Below are 25,701 nucleotides of genomic sequence, written 5' to 3' on the forward strand. Positions count from 1 at the left end.
TTCTACTACTACTACTATTAGCAAATGGGTTAAATGGTCAAAGAAGATAATTACTATAAGGACCAATATGAAATTGTATATTCAAACTATGAGACTCTATATAATTCTAGTAGTATCTTATATCAAACCTGAAAAAACAATATGGAAAGGTGTTGTGAACAATGTGAACCAATGTTAAATGATATTTGCAACAATGAAATTAAATCTTTGAGTGGAAAATTTGCAAATTCAACAACAAGAACGACTACGGAAATATTAATAAATAATACGGTAATTTTAACAGCACGCAACAAAGAATTAAATGAAATATTAACAAAAACTCAAGAAAGATTAATAACTGCATACGAAATAATTAATTCAGAAGAAAAAATAATTGATCGATTAAACAAAGAAGTAGAACAAATGAGATTTAATGTTATTATAATTAAAAATGATAATGAAAATTATAAAAAAAAATTAAAAGCATGTCGTACTGAAATTTTGCAACGAAATGGTGATCGTTTGAAAATGATGCATAATGTAAATAATTGAATCACATCATTAGTATTACGAGAAGAAAAATAATCAATAAAAAAATGGGATCTTATATCACCACCACGCTTCTAACAACAGTATAAATAAGAACATATCTTCAATTTAATATTATTTCAATACAAACATGCCTACTATTTGGTGTAACTTATGTGAAAAACATTTCTGCTATTGTAAAACATCAATAGAAAACCATAAAAAACAAGATGTACGTGAAAGAAAAAAAATTGAAGAAATAAGGAAGAAAAGAAAACCTAAAACTAGTTCAACTGATATTATGTGTTATGAAACTTTAAATGATAGTCCTTTGTAAAATAAAAAAAAACCTTTTCAAAAATAACTGTTTTTTATTGATTTTAACATTCGTATGTACCTAAATACAAATCACAATAAGGACAAATAAAAAAAAACCATTTAAAAGATAATTGTTTTTTATTGATTTTAACATTCGTATGTATCTAAATACAAATCACAATAAGGACAGTGATGATCAATATTTTTACATGAATCCATACAATATGGTACCCAAACACAGAACCAACATCTGTAATAAAAAAATAAATAAATAACAATCAATTATTAAAGTTACTGCTTACCCTAATAAGCATAAAAATAAACTGTTCACATGTGTTCTATTAGTTGTTGTCTTTTCAATTTTTGTTGCAATTCGATGTTTGCACTCAGGACATGTAAATTTTTGACTTTTTACTCCAAAATGATGCATGGTTATGAATATGTGATAAACATAATTCTATAATTTATACAATTTTTTGCTTTTAATCCAACTATACCATCTATCAATAAAAATTTGAATTTAAGTAAAATTAATATACGGTTGTTTTATTTTCATAACCTTTTACACTCTCTTTCTGGTTATCAACATCAATTAATTTTAATAATTTTATAAACATCAATTAACAGCATGTGACCTTTGACCTGTAAGTTATCGATAACCCACCATTGACGTTCAAATTAAAAAAAAATATGTTGATATTGTTAGTTTCCGTTGCATTTGTGCTTATTAGACAAAAATACTTTTTTGATTGAAATCTGATAAGTAAATTTCCCTAACTCAACGGTTGTATATATATATTCCATTTGAGATAAGTTCTGAATCCAAACGTTAAAATCTTCAAACAAGACAATGAGCAGTAAGTTTTTTTCATTGAAGTAATTAATTCTCTACATAATCTCTTCTTTTAGAACAAGTTATGAAAGCAAAGATGAGTAGCAAGTATTTTTTTTGTTTTTCATTAAAGTAATTGATTCTCTACATAACCTCTTCTTCTTCTTCCTCTTTTAGAACAAGAGGATGATGCAACTTGGGATACTGGGAATGTTATACCATTCGAAGTACCCCAAGTGTGTTGGTGGTGTCTGGAACCTGGACATTTTCAAAAGCATTGTCCAGTACCGAAAATAAAATGTTGTTCCAAGTGTTGGACATTTGAAACAACTACAAAGGACTGTATGACTTGTAAGAGCTGGCGGCCAGCTATTAATTATACGAATTTTAGAAGCTGGCGGCCGGCAAAGTATTAAAGAATATGATGTAGAAATTATAAATGGATTGATATTAAAAGTATAAAACAGTAATTAATGTTAATATACGTTTGTTTTATTTTCATAACCTTTACACTCTTTCTCTAATTATCAACATCACAGCGTGTGACCTTTGACCTGTGTGTTATCGATAACCTCACCGTTGACCTAAATAACCTTGTTGACCTCTGCTAGATAAAACGTTGTGACGTCAGAGTCACAGGTAAAGTCAGGTAAATTTTTCTTCTTCGGGGTTAACCAAGGATTGCGTGTACAAGAACTACCCCCCACCACCACTGTCACAGGTAAGATCAGGTAACTTCTTCTTCGGGGTAGTTCTTCAGCAGCTTAAGGGTATCAACTACAAGAACTACCCTTCTGAAGAGTGGTAACCAACCCATGGCCATCAGGCATGCCATCGAGTTTTCGGTCCCAGAACCCCCTTAGCTGTACTACTTACAATATAGACCATTAACAGGTTTAGTGCAAAAGATTGTATGAATTTTATATTGTGTCTTATCGCTAGCGTGATTATCAGCGCTATCGATGCAACAGAACACTTTAATATAAGTTATTATAAAAATGGTTCGACTTCTCTCGTTCATAATATTAAAAACACCAGTGCACAAATTCTTTTTAAAATTGCTTTAAATTGCTTAAAACAATTGCTTTTTTTAAAGTCCGTTAAGAAGAACAAGAGGAAGAAAGCTAATACATTAACATTCAGCTCCGAATTATTGTCTTCACCAACTCTATATCACACAACAACAACAGTCAGATCATCGTTATCTAGTATAAAACCTTCGGTAACAACGGAATCCAAATTTAAAACAAAACAATTGAATCGTTATCGTCTACAGTAACGGATTTAGACGAATATGGTGATAATTGTACGGCAAATTTAATAGAATGCCGTTTGATGAATAAAGATTTAAATATTCGATATCTCGCATTATCGATTACATTTCATGAGGATTTGCAGTATTTAGAAGAATGCAATGAAAGAATGAAGAGATTAAATTCAATTCGAGAAATTAACGAATTAAAAGAATCTCTCGGGCAAACTAAGGAGGATCTTATTGATAGCAGACAAGATCTAATCAATTGTTTAGGTCAAAACGCTGGTTTACGGTTGAAAATATCTGTTTGGAGCGGGAAATATGCTAATAGCAATGATAATAGCGATTTATTACCGCAAGCGGGGGCTCTTGTAAATTTATCTGTAACCTCCGAATGTAGCTGGTATTGTTCTTCATGCGAACAAGAAACCAAAAGATTTAAATCGAAATTAAATGAGTGCAATCCAACTTACTGAGTTGGAGAATCTATATAGGAAAGCCGAAGAGTGTTGTAAAAGGAGGAAAAAAAGAAAAAATAAAAAACGCGGTGGAGGAACATGCGTAAAGTTTTCTGAATGCGCGTTTGTTGTACAGATCGAATTAGTTGAAATTGATGCACCGAACTGGCAAGAAGTCTGCAACGATCGGTTAAAATTCAAAAAACAAATCGAGGAAGTAGAAGTAATTTTATCACCCATATTTTCGCAATAGCACCGTCTAAGCATTATAATGTCAACTCACAACGTGATTCTCTAGTTCCTCTAGTTTTTCTAGTTAAGTTACCCCAACGTAATGAGCCTGTATTAATTTCATTAATGTTGAAAATAAAATCCATGTTGCAAGTATATTTTAATGGAAAAACTAGATAAAACTTCTTAAAAGTGAAAAACTTCTTTAACTTGCTTAAAAACATTATTATTATTAAACGTTGTTATTGATCGTAAAGTTTATCTAGACAAAACATATTCATTTATGGCTTCCAATAATTACAATAAACTAAGATCCGATCCTACGGATAAGATTATTAAACAAACCAGAGAACTTATAAACAAGTGTAAAGAAACTTTAATCGAGTTCACGCCAAGATTTAAAAATTTTAAAAATTTTAAAAATTCAACATTTTTTAACAGTTCATTTTTTATCCATTTGAACCCTATTCTCCCGAGGCTCTATGCACTTCCTAAGCTACATAAGATCAATATGCCTATTCGACCCATAACAAGCTTTAATTCTTCACCTACTTCTAAACTGGTTGATTTTTTGTTTAATATTTTCAAGATTATCGATTTCAAAGCTAAATTTTCTGTAACTAATTCCTTACAATTTATTGAACGAACCAAAAATTTAAATTATAATAATAAATTACTTGTTTCTTTTGATATTACTAATTTATATTCAAACGTACCCATCGATAAGACACTTGAGTTAACTTCACATTTGTTTAAAAATCACTTTAATAATATTAACACCGAACATTTTGATAGCCTTTTGAAGCATGTAGTTAAGCAAAATTATTGCACTTTTAATAACGAATTTTTTCATGTCTCTGAGGGACTTCCAATGGGAATGCCCCATCGGGGCTTCTATCGGAAATATTTTTGGACTACATTGAGAACAATCATATAATTAATAATTCTAATCCCTTCAGAAATAAAATATACAATTGGATAAGGTACGTCGATGATGTATTTTGTGTGTGGGACGGGAATTTGGCTTCACTAAATGATTTTCACGATTTTATAAATAATTTACATCCTAATTTAAACTTTACTTTAGAAATTGAGAAGGAGTGTTCACTTAACTTCCTTGATCTTGAACTCACTAAAATTAATAATTCTTTGTCTTATAATATTTATAGGAAACCATCTATGGTCTCAACAACAATTCCCTTTGATTCTTTTCACCCAATGTCTCATAAATTGGCGAATTTTCGTTATTTGATTAATCGTGCCATCCCTTTATCACAGGAGCATAAATTTGAGGAATTTAAATATATTCATACTCTTGCATTGAATAACGGTTTTCCTTTAAGTATTATTAAAGGTTTACAGTTTAAATTGCTTCAGAGTAAAGATCCTTTGGATGTTAAGGTGAATGATAATTATATTTACAAACCCATTTCATATAATGAAATATCTTTGGTGTCCAGAAGCTTTTTTGATAAATACAAAATTAAATTAGCCTTTTCTAACAATTGTTCTATTATTAGGCTTTTATCTAATTACCACCCTAAAAATGGGAATATACTTAAAAAAAATGGCGTGTATTCGGTTAGATGTTCTAACTGTAACGGAATTTATATTGGACAGACAGGTCGTCGTTTAGGAAACAGAATTCATGAACATAAAAATAGAATTCAGTCTAATTTATATAAACATCATATGGAGACTGGCCATAGCATAGATTATGAAAACGTTACATTACTTCATGAATGTTCTAAGGGTTATAAACTTGATCTTCTGGAACTTTTTGAAATTAATAAACACAGTAAAAATAATAACCTCTCCATTTTAAATGATCAAATTAGTAATAATTACAAGCCACTCTTTATGTATTTGGATGCTGATGGATGATTATGATTTTTGGCGTTGTGTTATTTGTTGCTTTTTATTTTTAAGATTTACGTTTTGATGTCCCTTTCTTTTTCTTCTTTTTTTGGAACTTCGCCCTTTTATACCCTTCTCAACCCTTTTTGTTTGTTTTTTTTTTTCTCTTCTGTTTTCGGGATATAACAATTAAGTTATTTTCTAATGTTCTAATGTTATCTTGAGTTATAATTATTGGGTACAAATAAAGACATTTATTATTATTATAAAAGTATTGGATGTTCAGGTATTCGCCATCTCCACGGGGTTTAAAGTGAAGGAATTGGCGATATCGGATGGTACCCATCTTGTATTTCGTCCTGCAATAGCCAAACAGCATCTCAACAGAAAAGAAACAAGAGAAGAATTTGCATAACATCCCCTACGATGATGGGGACGTTCCATACTCCTCTCTCAAGGAAATTTTGTTGGAGCGTTTGAGGGATGTGGAGGTGGTTTTTGTAAAGGGCCATCAAAAAGAGAGACTATTGCGGGAGATGATTGGGGAAGATTTCAAAAATTTAGTTATTATAAATTTAGATGTGAATAGGATGTGTCCTGTTTTAAAGAAACAGGAAAATCCCTGCCATCACTACCATAACATAAACAGTAACTGTGCTTTCGAAAATGTGAAAACATTGAGTAAATTTTTAAAAATAACTTTAGATTATTAATCTTTATATACTTTTTAATTAATTTAATAAAACCAATATACGTATAATTAATAAATGTTTGCGTATTGGTAATAGTAAACTTTCATGTTATAAGCGTTATCAAACAATACTGTGTGACTTAAGACAACTCGATATACAAATAAAACGTTCTCTACAATTTTTAATTAAAAGGGGTGATGGGTTAAATAGAAGGGTACGAAGTAAACGCGTGAGATGGCAAGATATCGCTTCAGCATTCGAATCCCGATTACGAACGGCAGCGATCATCAATTTAACGCATATAGACCTACAAAATTTTTTAGAAGATTGTGTTCCTCTCATTAAATCAAGAATCCGAAACATATTAAAAAAAATGAGTGGAGTAAAAGTGAATGTAGAACTATCTCAAGTAATTTTATTATTCCCACAACTGAAGAACAGGATATCAAATATTTTAATACACCCAACCGTGTAATATTACAATCTTCATGTATCAACACAATCTTAAACGAATTTATCGAGATAATTTTGGCTCAGGTGAGTTTCTTTCTTTTGTTTTATAAAAGTATATTAATTACCTATTATTTTTTTTATTGAGATGAGCGAATTCGCCGAGCGAGGTTCAGGTTGGGCATTCCTCTCTCTCAATTATTTATTGGTTTGCATCAATAAATATTCACCCATCCATGGAGGTAGCTATATAGTTGCCAAGTAACTTAAGTAATAGGAAAGAAGGAGCGATTCTTAATATTCGAAATTTAAACGATAATTTGTGTTTTATTTATTGTATACTGGCTTCTATATATAAAATCAACTCGATAGAAACGCGATCATATAATTATTACAATATTGAAAAGATCTAATATCTTAATTTGCATGGATTAGATTTTCCTCTTAAATTGTCAGATATTAGTAAATTTGAGAAACAGAATCCCACAATGTCTATTAATGTTTTCGGATTCAATGATGCTTTAGAACTAGTAGGACCATATTATCATACAAAACAAATAAAAGATAATCATTGTAATTTACTAATTTTGGAAAAAAATAATTTGCATCTTTACTGCTTAATACATGATTTAGCACCGCAATTATTTAAATCTATTACCAAAAATAGAAACAAATTATTTATTTGTGATCGTTGTCTCAACCATTTTAATTCAAAAGATCTACTACATAAACATTCGTTAAACTGTAGTGATCATAAAGTAGTTAAATTAACAATTCCCGAAGAAAATACTCTGCATTTTAAAAATTTTAAAGCATTATTAGTAGGTAGAAAATGAGGACACTTCTGACGTCACAGCATGGCATGAGGATACTTCTGACGTCAGAGCCCCTCCAAGCCCCCACCCTTAGGGTGGGGTTAGGATGAGCGTTGACGAAAGTAGTCCCCCACCCCACGCCACCACACGTGACCAATAGAAGTGCCCCCATTTTCAGACAGAGAGTGACTTACCACACAACCAAGACCGCCGATACTGAAATTAAACTTCAAATACAATGGTTCAATTCAATGTATCTTCATTAGCGAATTTAGCCCTTGATAAAATTAATTTGACCATAAAAACCCGTGTAGATGTGTTGAAACTCTTGAGAGAACTACCATGGACTTTAGTATTAGATTTATGGAAAACTTGGTTCCAGACAAATTGGAATGAATTGGGTACGCATGCACGCTGCCTTGAAAATGTGAGTTTAGAGTGTTTTGAGCTTGAAATATTTCAATATAAAATGACTCACAAGATGCAATGTGTTCTATTCAAGGAACCACATTTCTACAGGTAAATTAAAAATAAAGTGTATAAAATTATAATATAATAAATGAACATAAAATGAAGTTATGTGGTGCGCGTTCTGTTTGAAACGTTCACATTTTAAATTTATTTTAAAAGAAAATTGCTCTGAAAAAGTTCATGAAATTTTAATTTCAAATTAGCTTATAGGAAAAACAATGTATGTTAATTTCGAATTAGCTTATAGGAAAAAACAATTATATTTAAGAATAAAATATATTTAACAATAAAATATTATAAGTAAAATATTTTAGTTTTAACTTACTAACTAACTAAAAAACTCGCTTCATTATCATCTAATCGTTAGATGTCTGCTGTGGAGGCATAACTGAAAAAAAGTGAAAATGTAAAATCCACTTTTTTAAAAGTAAATAAAAAATCAATAACTTACAGCAGACGTAAAGTAGATTATTATAGTCGGGATCCCTTGCTATTCGCAAGGATCCCCCTAAGAATGGACCGCAAAATATAATCTCCCATCGCTCTATTTGAATTAAAGTCATAAAGTAATCTGTTATGATTATACGGATGCGGCTCCCCACTCATTAGAAGCAGATACAGTTTTTATTTATAATTTATAATGTCCCCACGGAAACGTGATTATTGGTGTGTCAGAGGAAATAAATCTTTTATCATCATTACTGCTCAATGAAATTTTATTTATATTCACTGAATATAATTGATGATTATTTGAACGAATACTATTAAAATTGCTTAATTTAATTGAATCGTTAAATAGAGCGTTTTCGAAATCTTTAAAGGTTAATAATTTTGAAGCGGTTCTTCCAATTCCTTTTACTTTAGGCGATATTTCTTTATTATTAATCTTTAATGTGTATACTTTAGCTCTTAATACAATAAATTCCGTTAGAATATCTCCCTTACATTCATCCTTAAATTTACCTGGAACTTTTTTATTCATCAAAGGAATTTTCCAAATGTTATTAGAAGATAGATCCGAGGTATCAAATAAATCAATATTATCGCGAATAGCATCATAAATAGAATAATTTTTAAGCTTGCATTTAAATTTATAAATTAAGGAATCTGTATCCATATACATAAGTTGAACATGAAATTTACTGTCTAGAATTCGTTTAACAAAATCATAGTGAAAGGAATACATTAATGTTTTCGATAGCTCCAATACAGTAAAACCTATATAAATAGGTTTATTAAAAATAATACGATTGAGCTCAAACTGAAATCGAATACCAAAAAAAAATAACGAAGTAAAATAATACAAACGTGCTAATATTGTTTACTTGTACAAAGCAATTAATAAAAAAAAAATGAGGCGCAGAAATAAGGTAAAAAAAAACTAATAACCGTAAGTAAAAAAAAATGATAAATGTAAGTACAATAACAACAATTCTTTTTTTTTTACAATCTCACCCTTCTTGTTTATTATTTTTTTTTTTTAGATGACTTAAAGATGTATCTGGTTTTCAGCGACAGCGACGTAATCCGGAACTTTTTGTTGGAATCGGAATGTTATGCCTTGACGAAGAAGGACAGGAAAACTGCAAAAACCATCTGGATTCCAGCAGGAAAGATTATTTTTTTTTGTTTATTGACTTCAATCAAATTCGATTAAGGATTTTCGATCAATTCCAAAAATAAATGGATTTACTTCTCGTTAAGAGACCCAACCAGAGAAAAAGCCTAAGTTAAATTGACAAAAAAAAATATAAGGAACACACGAATTTGATAAATAATATAAAGAATTACCAGGGATGGTAAAAGGAGAGTAAAAAAAAATGGTACCTACCTCAGGTGGTCGAGGCTTTAACCAGTAAATAAGATTTTTGTGAAACACAAAATATCCGGAAATATCCGAAGAAATTGAGGTAATCGAAATAAATCGATACCAAAATTATTATTGGATGATAAGATAAATTCCGATGAAACGGAAAGGTAATTCGACCACGTAATAAAATTTTAAAAAAAATGGCGAATCCCAAAACCAAAATTCTTAAACATCCGCGTGGATACACGCTGGTTACCAAAGAGGACCGGAAAACTCTCCAAGGCATTCATATCACCCCCACGCAACCATCCAAGAACACGCATTCTCTCTCACAAAAATCAAAACGTCACTTAACAAAAAAAAAAAAAGGAGAAAGGAATAAAAGTTCCAGATATACGCCGCTGAAATAAAAAAAACAAATTAATAAATATAAATATATACATTTAAATTCCCGAAACTAATTAATGAACAACTAAAAATAAAATTAATAAAATAACCAAAACTTTATGCAACCCAATCTACACTGATAACAAATAAATCAGATAAAAGGTAGAAATGAACACAAAAGAAAAAATTAAATCAAGGAGACACAAAAAAAAACGTAACAAATTAAAAACAAAAAATAATGTATCTAATATGATTCAGAAACAGAAAAACTATTACTGGCTACAATACCCCTAAACGCTGAGAAGGCAAAATTAATTGTACAAGCTAGTTGTGCATTGCATAATTTTTTCCAAAAGGAATATAAAAACGGAAATCAAATAGGTAACCAGGATGATGAAATTGATGTCAGGAGTAGACTACAGCGAATAGGTAGATAAGGTGGCAAAAACCGAAAACTGAGGCTTTGCTCATCCGAAAGGAGTTTACGGAATTTGTCAATGGATGTGGTAGAGTTCCGTGGCAAGACAAAATAGTTTAAATGTATAGGTTAAATGTAAATCTAATAATAATTAAAAGGATTTTAATAGTAAAATTTAGTAATGAATGTATTCATAAGGGATAAAAATATAAAGACTATAAAATATATATAGTCTTGTGTATATTTATCTTTATAATAAATATACACAAGACTATTTTGATAAGAAAAAGTATATTTAAAATAAATCTTCCATTTCCACCCTGCAACTCGCCTTCGCTTCAAATACTTTTTTTAATATCTCTAATTTTAATGATTCTAAAACCTCCGGTTTTGTTATTTCGTTTAATTCTAGTTCAATCATACTAAAACAGATAATTTATCATAAATATAAGAAACCATGATTTGAACGCAATTCAGGATGTTAATAAGGATATTTTTAATGAAAAAATGGATCATAATTTAATATGTGATCTATTTAGGAATTATGAACACTGCTACCGGTAAAAAAATTGAAACACGTTTTGAAATGTTTTTCACTAAATCTACTTATACTTTTACAGCGACGTTATTTTCTATAGGGGTGAAGAGCTATGCGTGTGGTCCATTTATTACGAGACCTTATATGGGGGTGTATGCATGGAGTGCATAATGGAATATAACCATTATATAGTTATGAATGATTTTTTGTAATAGTGAACGAGGAATTAGGTTTTCGCCATATGAAGGAAAAATTAACCATGCCATAATAAAAATAGATGAATTTGCTGATTTCATGAGGGATATCAACAATTGGTGTAGTTTTTGTTTAAGAAAATCTAATTTTTGTTTATGGGATACTGATCAATGCGGTATTCTCAATGAAATGTTGAAAGAATAGTTGTAGTTATACCTTATAATATTATACGTTTATTTCCTTATAATCAAAATACTTCACAACATACAAACGTTGACTAGTGTGATGAAAATCTTAAAAAAAATAAATGAAATGTTTGTCATTGACTTTCAAGGATTTCAATACGGACAAAGTGAAGTATATATTAGAGAATTGGCAATTTATGATGTTAAAAAAATGTTGATTATCATACCTTTGTACGGTTACCGTATCAAGTATCATAAAATTCAAAGACATTTCAAATGGTTAAGATGAAAATTTTCATGGATTGAATTGGAATCGTGATCCGGAGCAACTTTTGGCTTATCGAAGCTGATGAAATAAATAATTATATTAGAAACATTGTTGGAGATTGTATTATGTTAATTAAAGGACTCAACAAGAAAAATCGATTAAAAAAATTGTTTCAGAAAATATTATAATAGATGTAGAGAAATTTAATTGTTCAAATTTTGAAGAATTACGTAAAAAAAGTTCAGTTAATTATCACTGTAATGGTCATTCTATTAATTCATTAAATTGTTCTTTAATGAATGTATATTTGTTATACAGGGTAATTCACATAAGAACCGACACAGAGCAGGGACATGTAGAGGACAATAAATTAAGATGATTTAACGGAACTTATCTCTATACTGGCTGGTACCCCTGAGGAGTTATAGGCCTTCAAAGTTGGGTCTTAAATTTTCAAAACATTGAATATCTTCGTAATACATTAAGCTAGCAAAACCAAATTTGGTATACGTTAGGAGTGTACCAATGGTTTTAATTGGTAGCAAGTTGAGACCAATTGAGGCATTTCAAAGGGTTGATGAAGGGTGATGGTCCCCTAAATTTGGACAGATTTTTTTTACCTTTTGGTTGATTTAATACATTACTACTTCATTTCATGTGGAATTTAATTCTAAAACTTTTCTTACTATATTTTAAATTTAGCACATTTAAAATTCTACAGAGATAAACTTCGAAATTTAAAGGATAGAAAAACAATTAAACGTAATAGAAATACAAAATGGGAACATTTAGAGTCATGTTTCGAGGGTAGAATTTGTAGTGGACTCATTGTAAATTACAATAGTGTAGACCCTGAACTTTTCCTTAAAAAAGCATTCACATGTTTTTCTAACCAAATAAAAAAAGCACTTCAAAGATCTTTATTGAAAATAAATGTTATATTGTATTATAACTTCATTAAACCTCAAACTGCTGAAACTGACATTAAGTATTTTAATACTAAAAATGAAATAATTGATAACACAAAATTGAAAATTTGGTATGATGAACATATAATTGATACGTTGCAAGAACGAGATTCAGGGTGGGCTTTATTTGAAATTCTACATTTAAAAGTAAACATCAACAACTATTCTCCTATTAGTTATGGTACTTCAACCTATCAGGAACTTCCTCAATTAATTAAAAAAACTAAAGCTGTGATTAACATCAAAAACGATGATGTTTGTTGTTTTTTATGGTCAATTGTAGCTGCAAAATTTCCATGTAGAACAAACCAAAATGTATCAAGAACATCATCATATCCATATTTTAGTGAAATCTTAAAGTACGATGGTATTTCGATTCCCTATAAGATTAAAAGACATACCCATTTGAATTTATGAATAACATTTCAATTAATACATATACTAGAAGCAATGATTGCAAAAGGAAAGAAGTTGTACCATCTTACTTAAGCAAGTATGATTTTAAAGAAACAATTAATCTGTTTACAGTTTGTAATGACTATGATGTTGATGATGATGATGATGATTACCACAATATCGTTTCGTATAATAAAAAAATTTTTCATTTTGCTCTTATTAAAAATTTACACCCATTATTGTACAATCAAATTAGCAAATCCAAAAACAAGAAGTATTTATGTGAACCTTGTTTAAACCATTAACCATTTTATGAGCGAAACTGCTTTAAATCAACATTTGATAAATTGTACAGGGTGCGGCAAAATAACCTCCCTATTTTCGTTGCTCGGTAGTAAGTAACTGGAGACACTTAGGCTAGGCGCACAAAAGGACCCAGGCCACACAGGCAACGCAGCGCAGTACAGGGTAGAAATCTGTGTACAGTACATTTTGACGTGAAATCGCATATTACAACGCAGTACAGGGTAGAACAGTAACTTGCGAGACAGAAACGTGTGGCGCAGTAAACGATACACAGATTTTAGCGACACGTGAGGGATTTGTAATGTTTATGATCTTAATATTTAAGGTTATGTAAGTAGTGATCAATAGTGAAAATGAGTATCAGCGAAAAATTAATAGAAATGGTACGGAACTATGATGTATTATATAATACAAATAACCCTGACTATATGAAAATTAAACTTAAAGATGAAATTTGGGTAAATATTGCAAGAGAATTAAAACTAAACAATGGTAAGTATGAAAATAGTTTATATGTTCTTATTATAAGTAACTTATTATAAGTAACTTTATATGTTCTTTTTGTAAATGTGTTTAATATTTTCCTCGTAATATGCTATCTCTTTGCCACTGTACAGCACCTGTAGTATTGAAATAGTGTGTATAATTTTCACGTACTAAGAAAGCATTTCTTGAATTTCGCGAGTTATTATAGCGTATTGAAGTTAGTTGGTCGGAGAGGAGTTCTTCATCAGCAATATCCTCCACATTTGTAGCAGTACTAGTCATTCTAAGGTAATTGTGTAAAACGCATGCTGCCTTAACAACATTATCAACACTAGCAAGTTTGATTTCAAATGGTTTTCTAAAAACATGAAATCGCCCAGCTAGTATCCCAAATGCACATTCTACTGTTTGTCGTGCGCGCGATAATCTATAATTGAATACCTTATTTTCATAATTCGCTGTAACTTTTCTTTTGGGGTAAGGTCTCATTAAATTTTCTAGTAATGGAAAAGCCTCGTCCCCCACAAAAACATAAGGCAATTCTTTTTCACCACCGCTAATCATATCTGGTTCCGGAAGCTTAAGAGTTTTGTTTTGTATTTTCTTGTATAGTATGCTGCTAGAAAATATATTCCCATCACTAAATAGTCCCATTGACCCGATATCTACCGTAATAAATTTATAGTTTGCGTCTACAGTTGCCATTAGTACTATAGAACAAGTATGTTTATAATTAAAATAAGATCCACTTTTGGCCGGTTTCTTGACCACTATGTGTTTGCCATCGATCGATCCCACACAATGTGGAAATTGCCATCTTTGCTCAAACTCCTTTGCAATTTGTTTCCACAGTTCTTCTGTGGGGTCCGGTAAGAAAGTTTGTTGCAGGCATTCCCATATAGCCGCTGATACTTCATTCACAATCTTAGATACTGTGCGATCTCCTAATCTATAGCTATATCCAATACTTTTATAACTATTCCCTGACGCCAAATATCTGAAATATAAAAGTATTCAATAGCGTACCTTTATTTAACAGGTGAAGAAGCGAAAGATGCTTGGACAAAATTACGTAATTGTCACCGTGACGCCTTAAGAAGGCAGAAGAACGGACAACCGAAAAGCGGTGCTGGAGGAGGTAAAAGTGTCAAACTATGGAAATATCAAAAACAGATGGAATTTTTGTTGGCGCACATGCAAAATAGATCACGAGAAACCAATGTAACAGAAGATAAATTTGATAATGAACAGACTGAAGAAGAAGAAGTTGAAATTGAAAACACAGAAGAAAAAGGAGAGAATGACGAGGACCAAGCAGAAGTGCACAGAACGCTCACAACTGCACCTAAACCTAAACGAAAAAAAGGCTGTGATGTTGCTGATTTAATTAAAGCTTCTTTAGCACGTCAAGAGCATCGAAGTATGGAAAGGGATATGCATAGAAAGCGAAGAATTGAAATCGAAAAAAATGACGAACGGTACCATTTTTTTATGAGTATGTACGAAACAACCAAGCGATTCCCAATTCATTTACAACATCTTGTAAAAAGCAAAATATTTGGTATTGTATCTGCCTCTGAAGCAGAAAATTTAAATTTACCATTTAGTCCTTGTGCGTTATCCCAACCTCAACCCGTCGAATCCTTACCCTCTACAGTACCCACACCACAAACTTCATCTTCAACTCAATTTTCCTTTGAATCCTTTGACTATCCTTCAACTGAAATTACACCTAGATCAACACTTCGACAAGAAACCTCCGATTTACATGATAATGTCTCAGAACAAGTTTTTTGTTTATTATAGAGATATCGCTAATAACATATTTTCACCAATAAAAAGTTACCTTAGAAATACCGCTAGTTTTTCTTTTGTTGTTATTTCTTTATGTGCACGGCTGCCTTCATGATAGATTTTGTTTTGAATAGTATTGTGTATTTCTTCAAATTGCATACGATTCATTCGGAAATAATTTGTAAACTGGTCATCTGAAAACTCTGAAGTCAAACGAAATTCTCCATGAGTTTCACGCTTTCGTAAATAACTGCTTTTCCATATCCTTTTTTTTCTCTTGAGTTTTGTAGCTGCATATAATAACGTACAATTTATTAACGCATCTAAATCCGAATCGGAGCTTAAATCGGTGTCTTCCATTGCACAGATAGTAAAATACTGCATTATAATATGCGCTCTCTACTGCGTAACTACGCGCACGTTCAGTTTTTCTGCACTGTTCCTGCCCTGCGTCTGTGTGCTTATGTGCGCCTAGCCTTAGAGTAGTGGGGATAGCGGCAGTCGACGCAGGAGAGGGGGAAGTTTACGTTGCATTCGGCACGTAGGCACCAGTCGCCATCATGGCGTGGATGAACGAGCACAGAGCTTATGCGGTCGAAGCGTTCATTCGCAACAATGAGTCGGTTGTCACGGCACAGCGTGCTTTTCGAACGCGATTTCAAATTCCTCCGCGTGAGTCGGTACCGGACAGAAAGTCTATTTTGTTGTGGGTAAAAACTTTAGAGAGACTGGTTCTGTTGTGAAAAAACGGGTCGGAAAACCTCGTAGTGCCCCTACACCTGAAAACATCAATGCGGTTAGACAATCAGTTTTGCAGTCTCCTAAAAGATCAGCTCGTAAACATGCAGCCGCCCTTCGAATGTCTGACCGTAGTGTTCGTCGAATCCTACACAAGGATCTTCATTTCCATCCTTACAAGATGGTTGTTGTGCAAGAACAACAACATGTCAACTCATCTTGGAAAGTCTTTCACCAGACGCCATTGTTTTTTTTTAGTGACGAGGCACTTTTTTATTTGTCTGGCAATGTGAATAAATAGAATTTTCGTTACTGGAGTGAAAACAATCCCCATGAAATTCACCAAAGACGTCTTCATAGTGAGCCTGTAACTGTGTGGTGCGCTATCTCACGACTTGGAATCATCGGTCCATATTTTTTTGAAGATGATGGCGGTACGGTTACTGTGAACTCCAACAGGTATGCCGACATGATTCAGAATTATTTTCAACCAGCATTGCAAGAGAGGGCTTTCGAGCATATATGGTTCCAGCAAGATGGTGCCATATCCCATACTGCTCGGGTAGCAATGGCCAGCACGGTCCCCTGACCTAACGCCTTGTGACTTTTTTTTATGGGGTTACTTGAAGGCTCAGGTGTTCAACATCGTCCCAGAAACCTGCTAGACCTGAAAGGATCAATTCGCGAGGAAATTCAGCGCATACCTCAAGCGATGCTTGAGAGAGTCCACGAGTGCTTTAATGTTCGCTTGCAGCAGTGTTCGAAGTACATTGAAAATGAAGATCTAAAAGTTACAGATCGTTGTCATTTAACTGGAACTTTTAGAGGTGCTGCACATAACCAATGTCATTTAAATTTTAAAAATACAAATTCAATCTGATTTTATAATTAAATCTATTAGTACTCAGTTAGAAGGTAGAATTTGTTTGTTACCTGTTAACAAAGAAACATACCGATTGGTAACTTTAATTTTAGGAGATACACCCAATACGGACGTACGTATAAGTATACGTGTGTGTGTATATTCGGTGTCGTTAAGTGGGGGATAAACAAGCGTAGGGGTAATGCACAAATTGAATCGTTCATAGATTGTTGAGAGGCGAAGTTGGTCGCATCGCTTTGCAGTTAACCCTAGCAAAAAAAAACTAAGATGTTGTTTACTGTAGCGGAAAAGGTACAGATTATAAAATGGTTTTATGGTGGCAATTCTGTAGCCCAAATAATTAATTTGTTTCCTGTGGCCTATGAAAACAGATCAATGCCTAGTCGCGGAACAATTTCAAATATTATTAAAAACTTTGAGCGACATGGATGTGTGTCTCCACAGAAACACAAATTACGAAGGGGTAAAAGAGATGAGTTACGTGATACGACGATATGTGCTGATGTTGAACGCAATAAAAATCAGTCAAGCAGACAAGTTGCGGAGACGTTTGCTATCAGCCATGTTGCCGTCCTAAAAACATTAAAGAAACACGGGTACAGGTCGTACAAGGTACAAAAAAGTCAGGAACTCTGCGAGAACGATAATATTACAAGGGCGGAATTTTGCTTTACTATGATGGAAATGGCCAACGGAAATGTTGATTTTATAAAAAACATTTTATTTACCGATGAATCTACATTTCCTTTGCATGGTCGGCATAATCCCAGCGTTGCTCGATATTGGAGTCGTGACAATGAACACAAAGTTTATGCGGCTCGTACACAATATCCCCAAAAATTAAATGTTTGGGCTGGCTTAGTAGGTGACCATATTATCGGTCCTTTTTTCATAGAAGGAAATTTAAATGGTCATAAGTATTTAAACATTTTGCAAAATGACGTAATCCCATCGCTTCAACAATTAGACAATGTTCAATTTGGAAGTATCTGGTTCCAACAAGATGGTTGCCCGGCTCACAACAGCCGGCAAGTTAAAGAGTATCTTAACGCACAATTTCCAAATCGTGTAATATCTATTTGCGGAACGTTAACTTGGCCGCCTAGATCACCAGTTTAGCCCCCACTGATTTTTTTCTATGGGGATATTTAAAATCGAAAATTTATGGTTTTGATGAAGAAAGGACAACCAATCTGGATGACTTACAAACAAAAATTCGCAATTGTATACAGGATATTAGTCCCGATATACTAGCGAATGTAAGGCGAACTTTTTACGATAGATTGGGCTATTGTTTAGCACAGAATGGTGGTTTATTTGAACACCTAATATAAAAAATATTTTATTTTTATAGTTTTTTGTTTTATTTGTTGTTTTACAAAGTTTATTTCAGTTACTTACGAATTGTTTTTATTTTTAGAGTTAAGAATTTGCTTTGTCTTATTTGAATTTCATTTATTATATTAGTTATTATTTTTATAATATTGCTTATCATTGAACGATGTCAAACGACTGACTGCTCTCCGATCCACTACTCTTGCGATTCCCCTCCCACAAACATACTCCGCGCGCATATGCACACACACAAGTATACTTATACGTACGTCCGTGTTGGGTGTATCTCCTAAAATTAAAGTTACCAATCGGTATATGCAATACCAAGCATTGAAAATATATCAACAGAAAGTTCTATTGGCTACATTTACGAAGTTGATTTATGTTATCCAACAGAGCTATATGAATCACATAAAGATTTACCATTATGTTCAGAACATCTAGTTCTGAACATACTGAGTTGGCTATCAAAATATATAAATTTAAACACTAAAATGAGAAAAGAAAATATAAATGAATTTATAAAAAATTTCTTTAAATTAATGAACAATGCAGTTTTCGGTAAAACTATGGAAAACGTTCGAAAATATAGAGACGTTAAATTAGTGAACAAATGGTCTGGACGTTATGGCGCAAAATATTATAGATCTCAACCAAATTTTAATATTTGTACAATTATTGATTCTGATTTAATTCTTATTGAAATGAAAAAAATTAGAATTCACTTCAACAAACCAATATACGCTGGGATGGCAATTTTAGATATTTCTAAAACATTTCTTTACGATTTTCATTACAATTATATCTTACAAAAATTTGGAAGCAATGCAAAATTACTATATACTAATACCGATAGTTTAATATATCATTTTTTTGTATTAGATATTTATGAGGAAATTAAAAATGATTTAGATCGTTTCGATACATCAGACTATCCAGCAAACAACGTTTATAATATTCCCCAAAAAACCAAAAAAAAAAATTGGTTTGATGAAGGAGGAGAACAACGGTCGTATTATGAAATGTCTATCTAAAATGTATGCAATTAAAGTTCAAATTTCTGAAAGTGAAATCAGTGAAATTGAAAAGAAACTTATTGATACAGGTGAAAATCAGAAAGAAATTGATACAATTATATCAAATGTTGGTGTTAGCAAAAAGGCTAAAAAAAGGTGCAAAATCATCATCATTAAAAACGCTTACATTTGAAAACTATTATCAATGCTTATTTAATAATGAAACGTTTATTACTCAACAAAATTCCATTCGGTATCAAAAACATAATGTATACACCATTCAACAAAGGAAGGTAGCGTTGAATAGCCATGATGATAAGAGAATAGTATCTTATTCTTACACAGATACAAGACCTTGGGGTTATAAAAAATTGTACTAACACATAAATAAGATACCACATAATAAATCAAGTTTGGACAAGTTTAAACATGTTTAAACAGGTAAGAAACAAACATATATAAATTGAAGCAACACTTAATGTCATTTAATTGTGTTCTAGCAATATTAACAACAAGATTGAAAAAAATGATTGTGTTCCCACTTCTACTATTATTAGTAAATGGGCTAAATGGCCAACAAGAAGATAATATTACTACAAAGACCAATATGAAATTGTATATTCAAACTATGAGACTCTATATAATTCTAGCAGTATCTTATATCAAACCTGTAAAAACAATATGGAAAGGTGTTTTGGACAATGTCAACCAATATTAAATGATATTTGCAACAATGAAATTAAATTATTTGAGTGGAAAATTTGCAAATTCAACAACAAGAATGACTATGGAAATATTAATAAATAATACAGTAATTTTAACAGCACACAACAAAGAATTAAATGAAATATTAACAAAAACTCAAGAAAGATTAATACCTGCATACGAAATAATTAATTCAGAAGAAAAAATAATTGATCGATTAAACAAAGAAGTAGAACAAATGAGATTTAATGATATAATTAAAAATGATAATGAAAGTTATAAAGAAAAATTAAAAGTATGTCGTACTGAAATTTTACAACGAAATGGTGATCGTTTGAAAATGATGCATAATGTAAATAATTTTATTACATCATTAGTATTACGAGAAGAAAAATAATCAATAAAAAAAAATGGGATCTTATACCACCACACTTCTAACAACAGTATAAATAGGAAAATATCTTTTCAATTCAATATTATTTCAACATAAACATGGCCACTATTTGATGTAATTTATGTGAAAAACATTTCAGCTTTTGTAAGACATCAATAGAAAACCATAAAAAACAAGATGAACGTGAAAGAAAAATTGAAGAAATAAGGAAGAAAAGAAAACCTAAAACAAGTTCAACTGATATTATGTGTTATGAAACTTTAAATGATAGTCCTTTGTAAAATAAAAAATAAAAATTGTTTTGTAAAAATTTTTGGTTTTGTAACATAAAAAAAACCTTTTCAAAGATAACTGTTTTTTATTGATTTTAACATTCGTATGTACCTAAATACAAATCACAATACAAGGACAATGAGCAGTAAGCTTTTTTCATTGAAGTAATTAATTCTCTACATAATCTCTTCTTTTAGAACAAGTTATGAAAGCAATGAGTAGTAAACAAGCAGAGATGAGTAGTAAGTTTTTTTTTTTTGTTTTTCATTAAAGTAATTGATTCTCTACATAACCTCTTCTTCTTCCTCTTTTAGAACAAGAGGATGATGCAACTTGGGATACTGGGAATGTTATACCATTCCAAGTACCCCAGGTGTGTTGGTGGTGTCTGGAAGCTGGACATTGGCAAAAACATTGTCCAGCACCGAAAATAAAATGTTGTTCCAAGTGCTGGACACTTCGAACAACTACAAAAAAACTGCATGAATTGTAAGAGCTGGCGGTCAGCTATTAATTATATGAAGTGTAGAAGCTGGCGGCCGGCAAAGTATATATAGTACGTTAAAGAATATGATGTGGAAAGAATTCAGTTACAGAGGAAATTATAAATGGATTGATATTTTAGATGACATTGTAAATAAGTATAACAACACAAAACAATCGGAATGAAGCCAATTGAAGTTACGCAAAAGCATGAAAAAAAATTACTTTCCACATTATTTAATAATATTAAAATTAGCAATTTTCTTAAACGTAAATTCAATGTAGGTGATCATGTAAGAATATCTAAATCTCAAGCAATTTTCGATAAACAATATACTCCTAATTGGTCTACTGAAGCCGGTCTCCCCTACTTTATTTTTAATAATTTTTCGCATTGTACAAATTATACTGTTTAATAATTTTACCCAATGTACAAACTGTTTCTTGGTTTTAATTATTGCACTAACACGTTTAATTTTAGATACTAAATCGTTAGAAAGTTGATCCGTCATGAGGAGATAAATCTGGAAATAACAGAAAAATTGAAAGCGAATACATCTGCAAAACATCGATAACTAAATGATTTTTATTAAGATAATCCACATTTATGCTTAATTAGCAAATTATTCAACATATAAATGTCTACACCACCATGTACTTTACTGGTTAGCAGTACTGACATGATGAATGTGCCAATAAAAACATTACATGTGGTGTGCAAACCTGTTCTACCGGTAAGTTTCTTTTTCTTTTTTTCCCTTTATTAATAATTCTGAATGAGGTATGGTGTAAAAAGTATTACAACGAAGGGGAATTGTGTGATAATTACACTATTGTATACCCCGAAAAATGATACACTGAAGAGAAAGTTTGGAAACCTTCCAGTCCAACATACGAGGCTGGGGGTTGAAAACGGAACAGAGGTGCAGATGTTGGCATCCGTAATGCATAAGTATGTATTTGACTTAAGTGTCGATGAGGATGGCTAATTTCCCCAAATTGAAAGTCAACAACAACTACAGCAATGATGATGTAGAAGAGGACGAAATTGTTGCTAAAAAGATAAAAATTGTACACCTTCAGTTGGACTTTGACGCTATTCCTAAAAATCTAAAGAGACAACCACCACCACCATCGCAAAAAGGAATGGCTACAATTAATTTGAGTGATAATAATCAAGAAGAAGAAGGTATTATGGTATTTAGCATCAAAATGAATACACCTCCTTGTACTTTATTGGATGTGTGTTGACTCCATAAATCTACCAACGAAAACTCTATACGTGGTATGTAAACACCTATTTTCCCGTTAAGTTTCTTTTCCTTTATTAATAATAATTCTGAATTAGATACGGTTTGAAAAGTGTAAATCTAAACGGAAATTGCATAATCATAAGCTTGTTGTATACACCAAAAAACGAGACTTTAAAAAGAAAATATGGCAACCTCCCAATGCAGTACACCCGGCTTGGGGTTGAGAATAAAACGGAGGTGCAGATGCTGGAAACAGTGATGCACAAATATTCCTTCGATCTAAGTGAGGAGGATGGCCAAGCATTGCAAAAAAATTGAGCCAGGAAAAGAAGATAAAATTATGAGTAAGAAGGAAAAATTCATGCCGTGTCCAGAACTTCGAAGCAGCGCGTAAAAATTTAATTACATCTTTGTATTTAATTTGCTGTGTTTGCAATTGAAAAACAAAATGCAACCTTTCAATTTTCTAAAGAATCGTTGAAATTTTTGTTGGTAACATATCATAAATTTCTCAAGCCTGGCGATTTTATCAATATAAACGAAGTTACCAATAAAGTTGATAAAAACAATAATAAGAATACCACCCTATTAACTTGCGGTAGTATTTTGACCGAATATTACAAAGATATGAAGAAAGTTATATCGAATTTACAACATACCGAACAGTTCGATATTGAAGCTTTAAAATTAATTGTAAACTATAAATTGATTTGCCGAGTTTACTTTATACAATAAAGAACAACATTAAAATTCCCAACGTTGATATGTTAAAGATGACAATAAAATGGAATAATATGTAATTATACTGATAACAAATTTTAAACGTGCTACCATCTTGATTACCAGTTTTGTTGTACGATAATTTGAATTTTACCGTACCGACAAATAATATCTAGAAAGATTTCAGTATGACGGTTTTACAAAATTCCAAATTGAAATCTGGCGAATATATTGCTTTAGATATTTTATTGAGTACAAAATGTAAAGTACTCGATATAATTTCAAGTGTCTATGAAAATGCGTTATATGCCAAAAACTCAATTGTCAGAATCTTATCATGAACGCATTTCTACGCGATAGGCTATATTTATACTCCATTAAAACAGCTGCCGACTTGTTGCCCGTTGAAATGCTTAAAGAATTTTGTGAAACTGCGGAAGTCGAATATCAGAAAATACTTGGTTACAGTAAAACGCGCTGGGTAGCTCTTTTGGCAGCTAATTTTGAAAATATACGATCCTTTGAAATCCTACTTTCTATCACAGGATAAATGTCCTAGAATTTTAGAACAGTTTTTTGAAAAACAATCTTCAAACATTTTGCTAGAGTTTCTACACAATCAAGCAGTTCTTTTTCAAAATGATATTGATCATTTCCGTTGGGTTAAATTAAAACAAGAACTTAATTGGAATGATGTGCAAAAATCATTCGATCACATTTCTCAAAATTTATGATATAATATAAATTATAAATTTATACATATAAACTGACTTTATATGTAGACACAGAACGTTCAACGTTTTTTTAACTTGCAACTTCATTTTATTTTATTTAAGTTCTTTAAATAACAACTGTTATAATGAACTTTGATTATAGTTAAAAATATATTGAGGAAAAAATGACAAGCAAAGATAAATAATCAGAAATTAACGAATTTGTTATTACCAAGCCAGAAGCGCAATAGATAATAATGCGTCTTTACATGACGGCGACTGTTGAAAGCTTGGGTGCAACACTTAATTATAAAGCAAACAGGTTGGTGAGCAGAAAAACAACAAAATGCAAGAAATAACAAAGAGCTTGAACTTTAATGGTGTTTCAATTTATTTTTTCGACCTGTTTTGTTTGACTTGGAACCATAAAGAAGTAATCTTAATTTTCGACAAAGTTGTAAAAAACCAACCTTTGTATTTTATAAGCAAGATCGGCTCATATCTTGTAATCATAATGGTGAAATACGTCATATTCTGAAATATATCTTGAAAAAACCTCATCTTAACCTTATTGGCCAAGATGAGTCCTTTTCAAAACAATTATTATGGACATTGAGCATCATGACTTACACATGATAGCATCATGATATTCTTGAAAATTCAAAACATTGCGTGAAACTTATATTATTAATATTTAGGTTCTTGGTTATAATTTTAAAAATGATAGTTATACAGAAGTGTGAACGACTCATAATAATTGTGTGAAGAGTTGCATGATATCCAGTACACAGAAAAATAAGCAGAGTTATAAGAAAGAGTTACATTTTGGGAATCTTAATAAAACAAATGATCAGAAACGCAGATCCCAAAATGTACAAGTTGCACGTACACATGTGTTCCACAAAGAATTATTCAAACTCTCTTGCAATTATTCTTGGTAGAACACTTGTGTACCTATCGATAGCACAGCCATAAAAGACTGGTTCCTAACTACACATCACAAATATGAAATCATTGAGATATCTCTGCAGCATATTGTGGAAATAATACACAAATTTATGTGGTCTGATAATAACCCACATGTGACAGTGGAAAGTCACGTTCAGCATCAATTTTCATTTTTCGTAATTAGATAGACCAGAAGGAAGTTCTATTGAATTTCCGACAAAATATTTACTATTAATGTAATGGCCCCATTGTAGTTGCACAACGATTGACCATCTGAAATCCATGCAATTCGCACACAAGCTGAAACAAAAAGAAAAACGTTAATTAATTAATTAATAAGTATTGTAATTCATTAATTTATATCCTATATCTATTCAATACTTCATAATTATTAGGCAAAATAATTATTGTGAATGCTTCCACATGGTGCACAATAGTAGAAAATTATAATCGGTTATTCATTTATGTTAAAACTTTTTAGCAGTTTCATTATTAATGTAAATTTAAATCGAACTCGAGGTTGGGTAAAACTTGGGTAATTTTGGAACCAAAGAACAAGAAATCATAGAAGAAAACACGATTATGGAGAAAAATTTATTACCC

At 31.4% G+C, this 25,701-nt stretch overlaps 1 protein-coding gene across 10 annotated transcripts in view; it reads right to left on the reverse strand.

Annotated features, from left to right (window-relative positions):
* Positions 1 to 944: 944 nt before the first annotated feature.
* LOC111421651 (uncharacterized) overlaps positions 945 to 25,701 on the reverse strand; it is a 45,349-nt gene continuing 20,592 nt past the window's right edge. For 2 of the 10 annotated variants that reach the window (XR_011641500.1, XR_011641502.1), the window contains 3 exons: positions 15,690 to 25,398; positions 8,338 to 14,840; positions 945 to 8,274 (listed from right to left, as the gene is read on the reverse strand). Coding sequence is in view for 1 of the 10 variants with exons in the window: in XM_071199022.1 (XP_071055123.1) it covers positions 13,931 to 14,840; positions 15,690 to 16,021 (1,242 nt within the window). In the remaining 9 variants the exon portion in view is untranslated. Of the gene's footprint in view, positions 25,399 to 25,701 lie in introns of all 10 variants that reach the window. The other 8 variants (XR_011641504.1, XR_011641503.1, XR_011641501.1 and 5 more) reach the window with 8 other exon arrangements.

Source organism: Onthophagus taurus, chromosome 8, assembly GCF_036711975.1.
Source record: "Onthophagus taurus isolate NC chromosome 8, IU_Otau_3.0, whole genome shotgun sequence".
NCBI classification, from domain to species: Eukaryota; Metazoa; Arthropoda; class Insecta; order Coleoptera; family Scarabaeidae; genus Onthophagus; species Onthophagus taurus.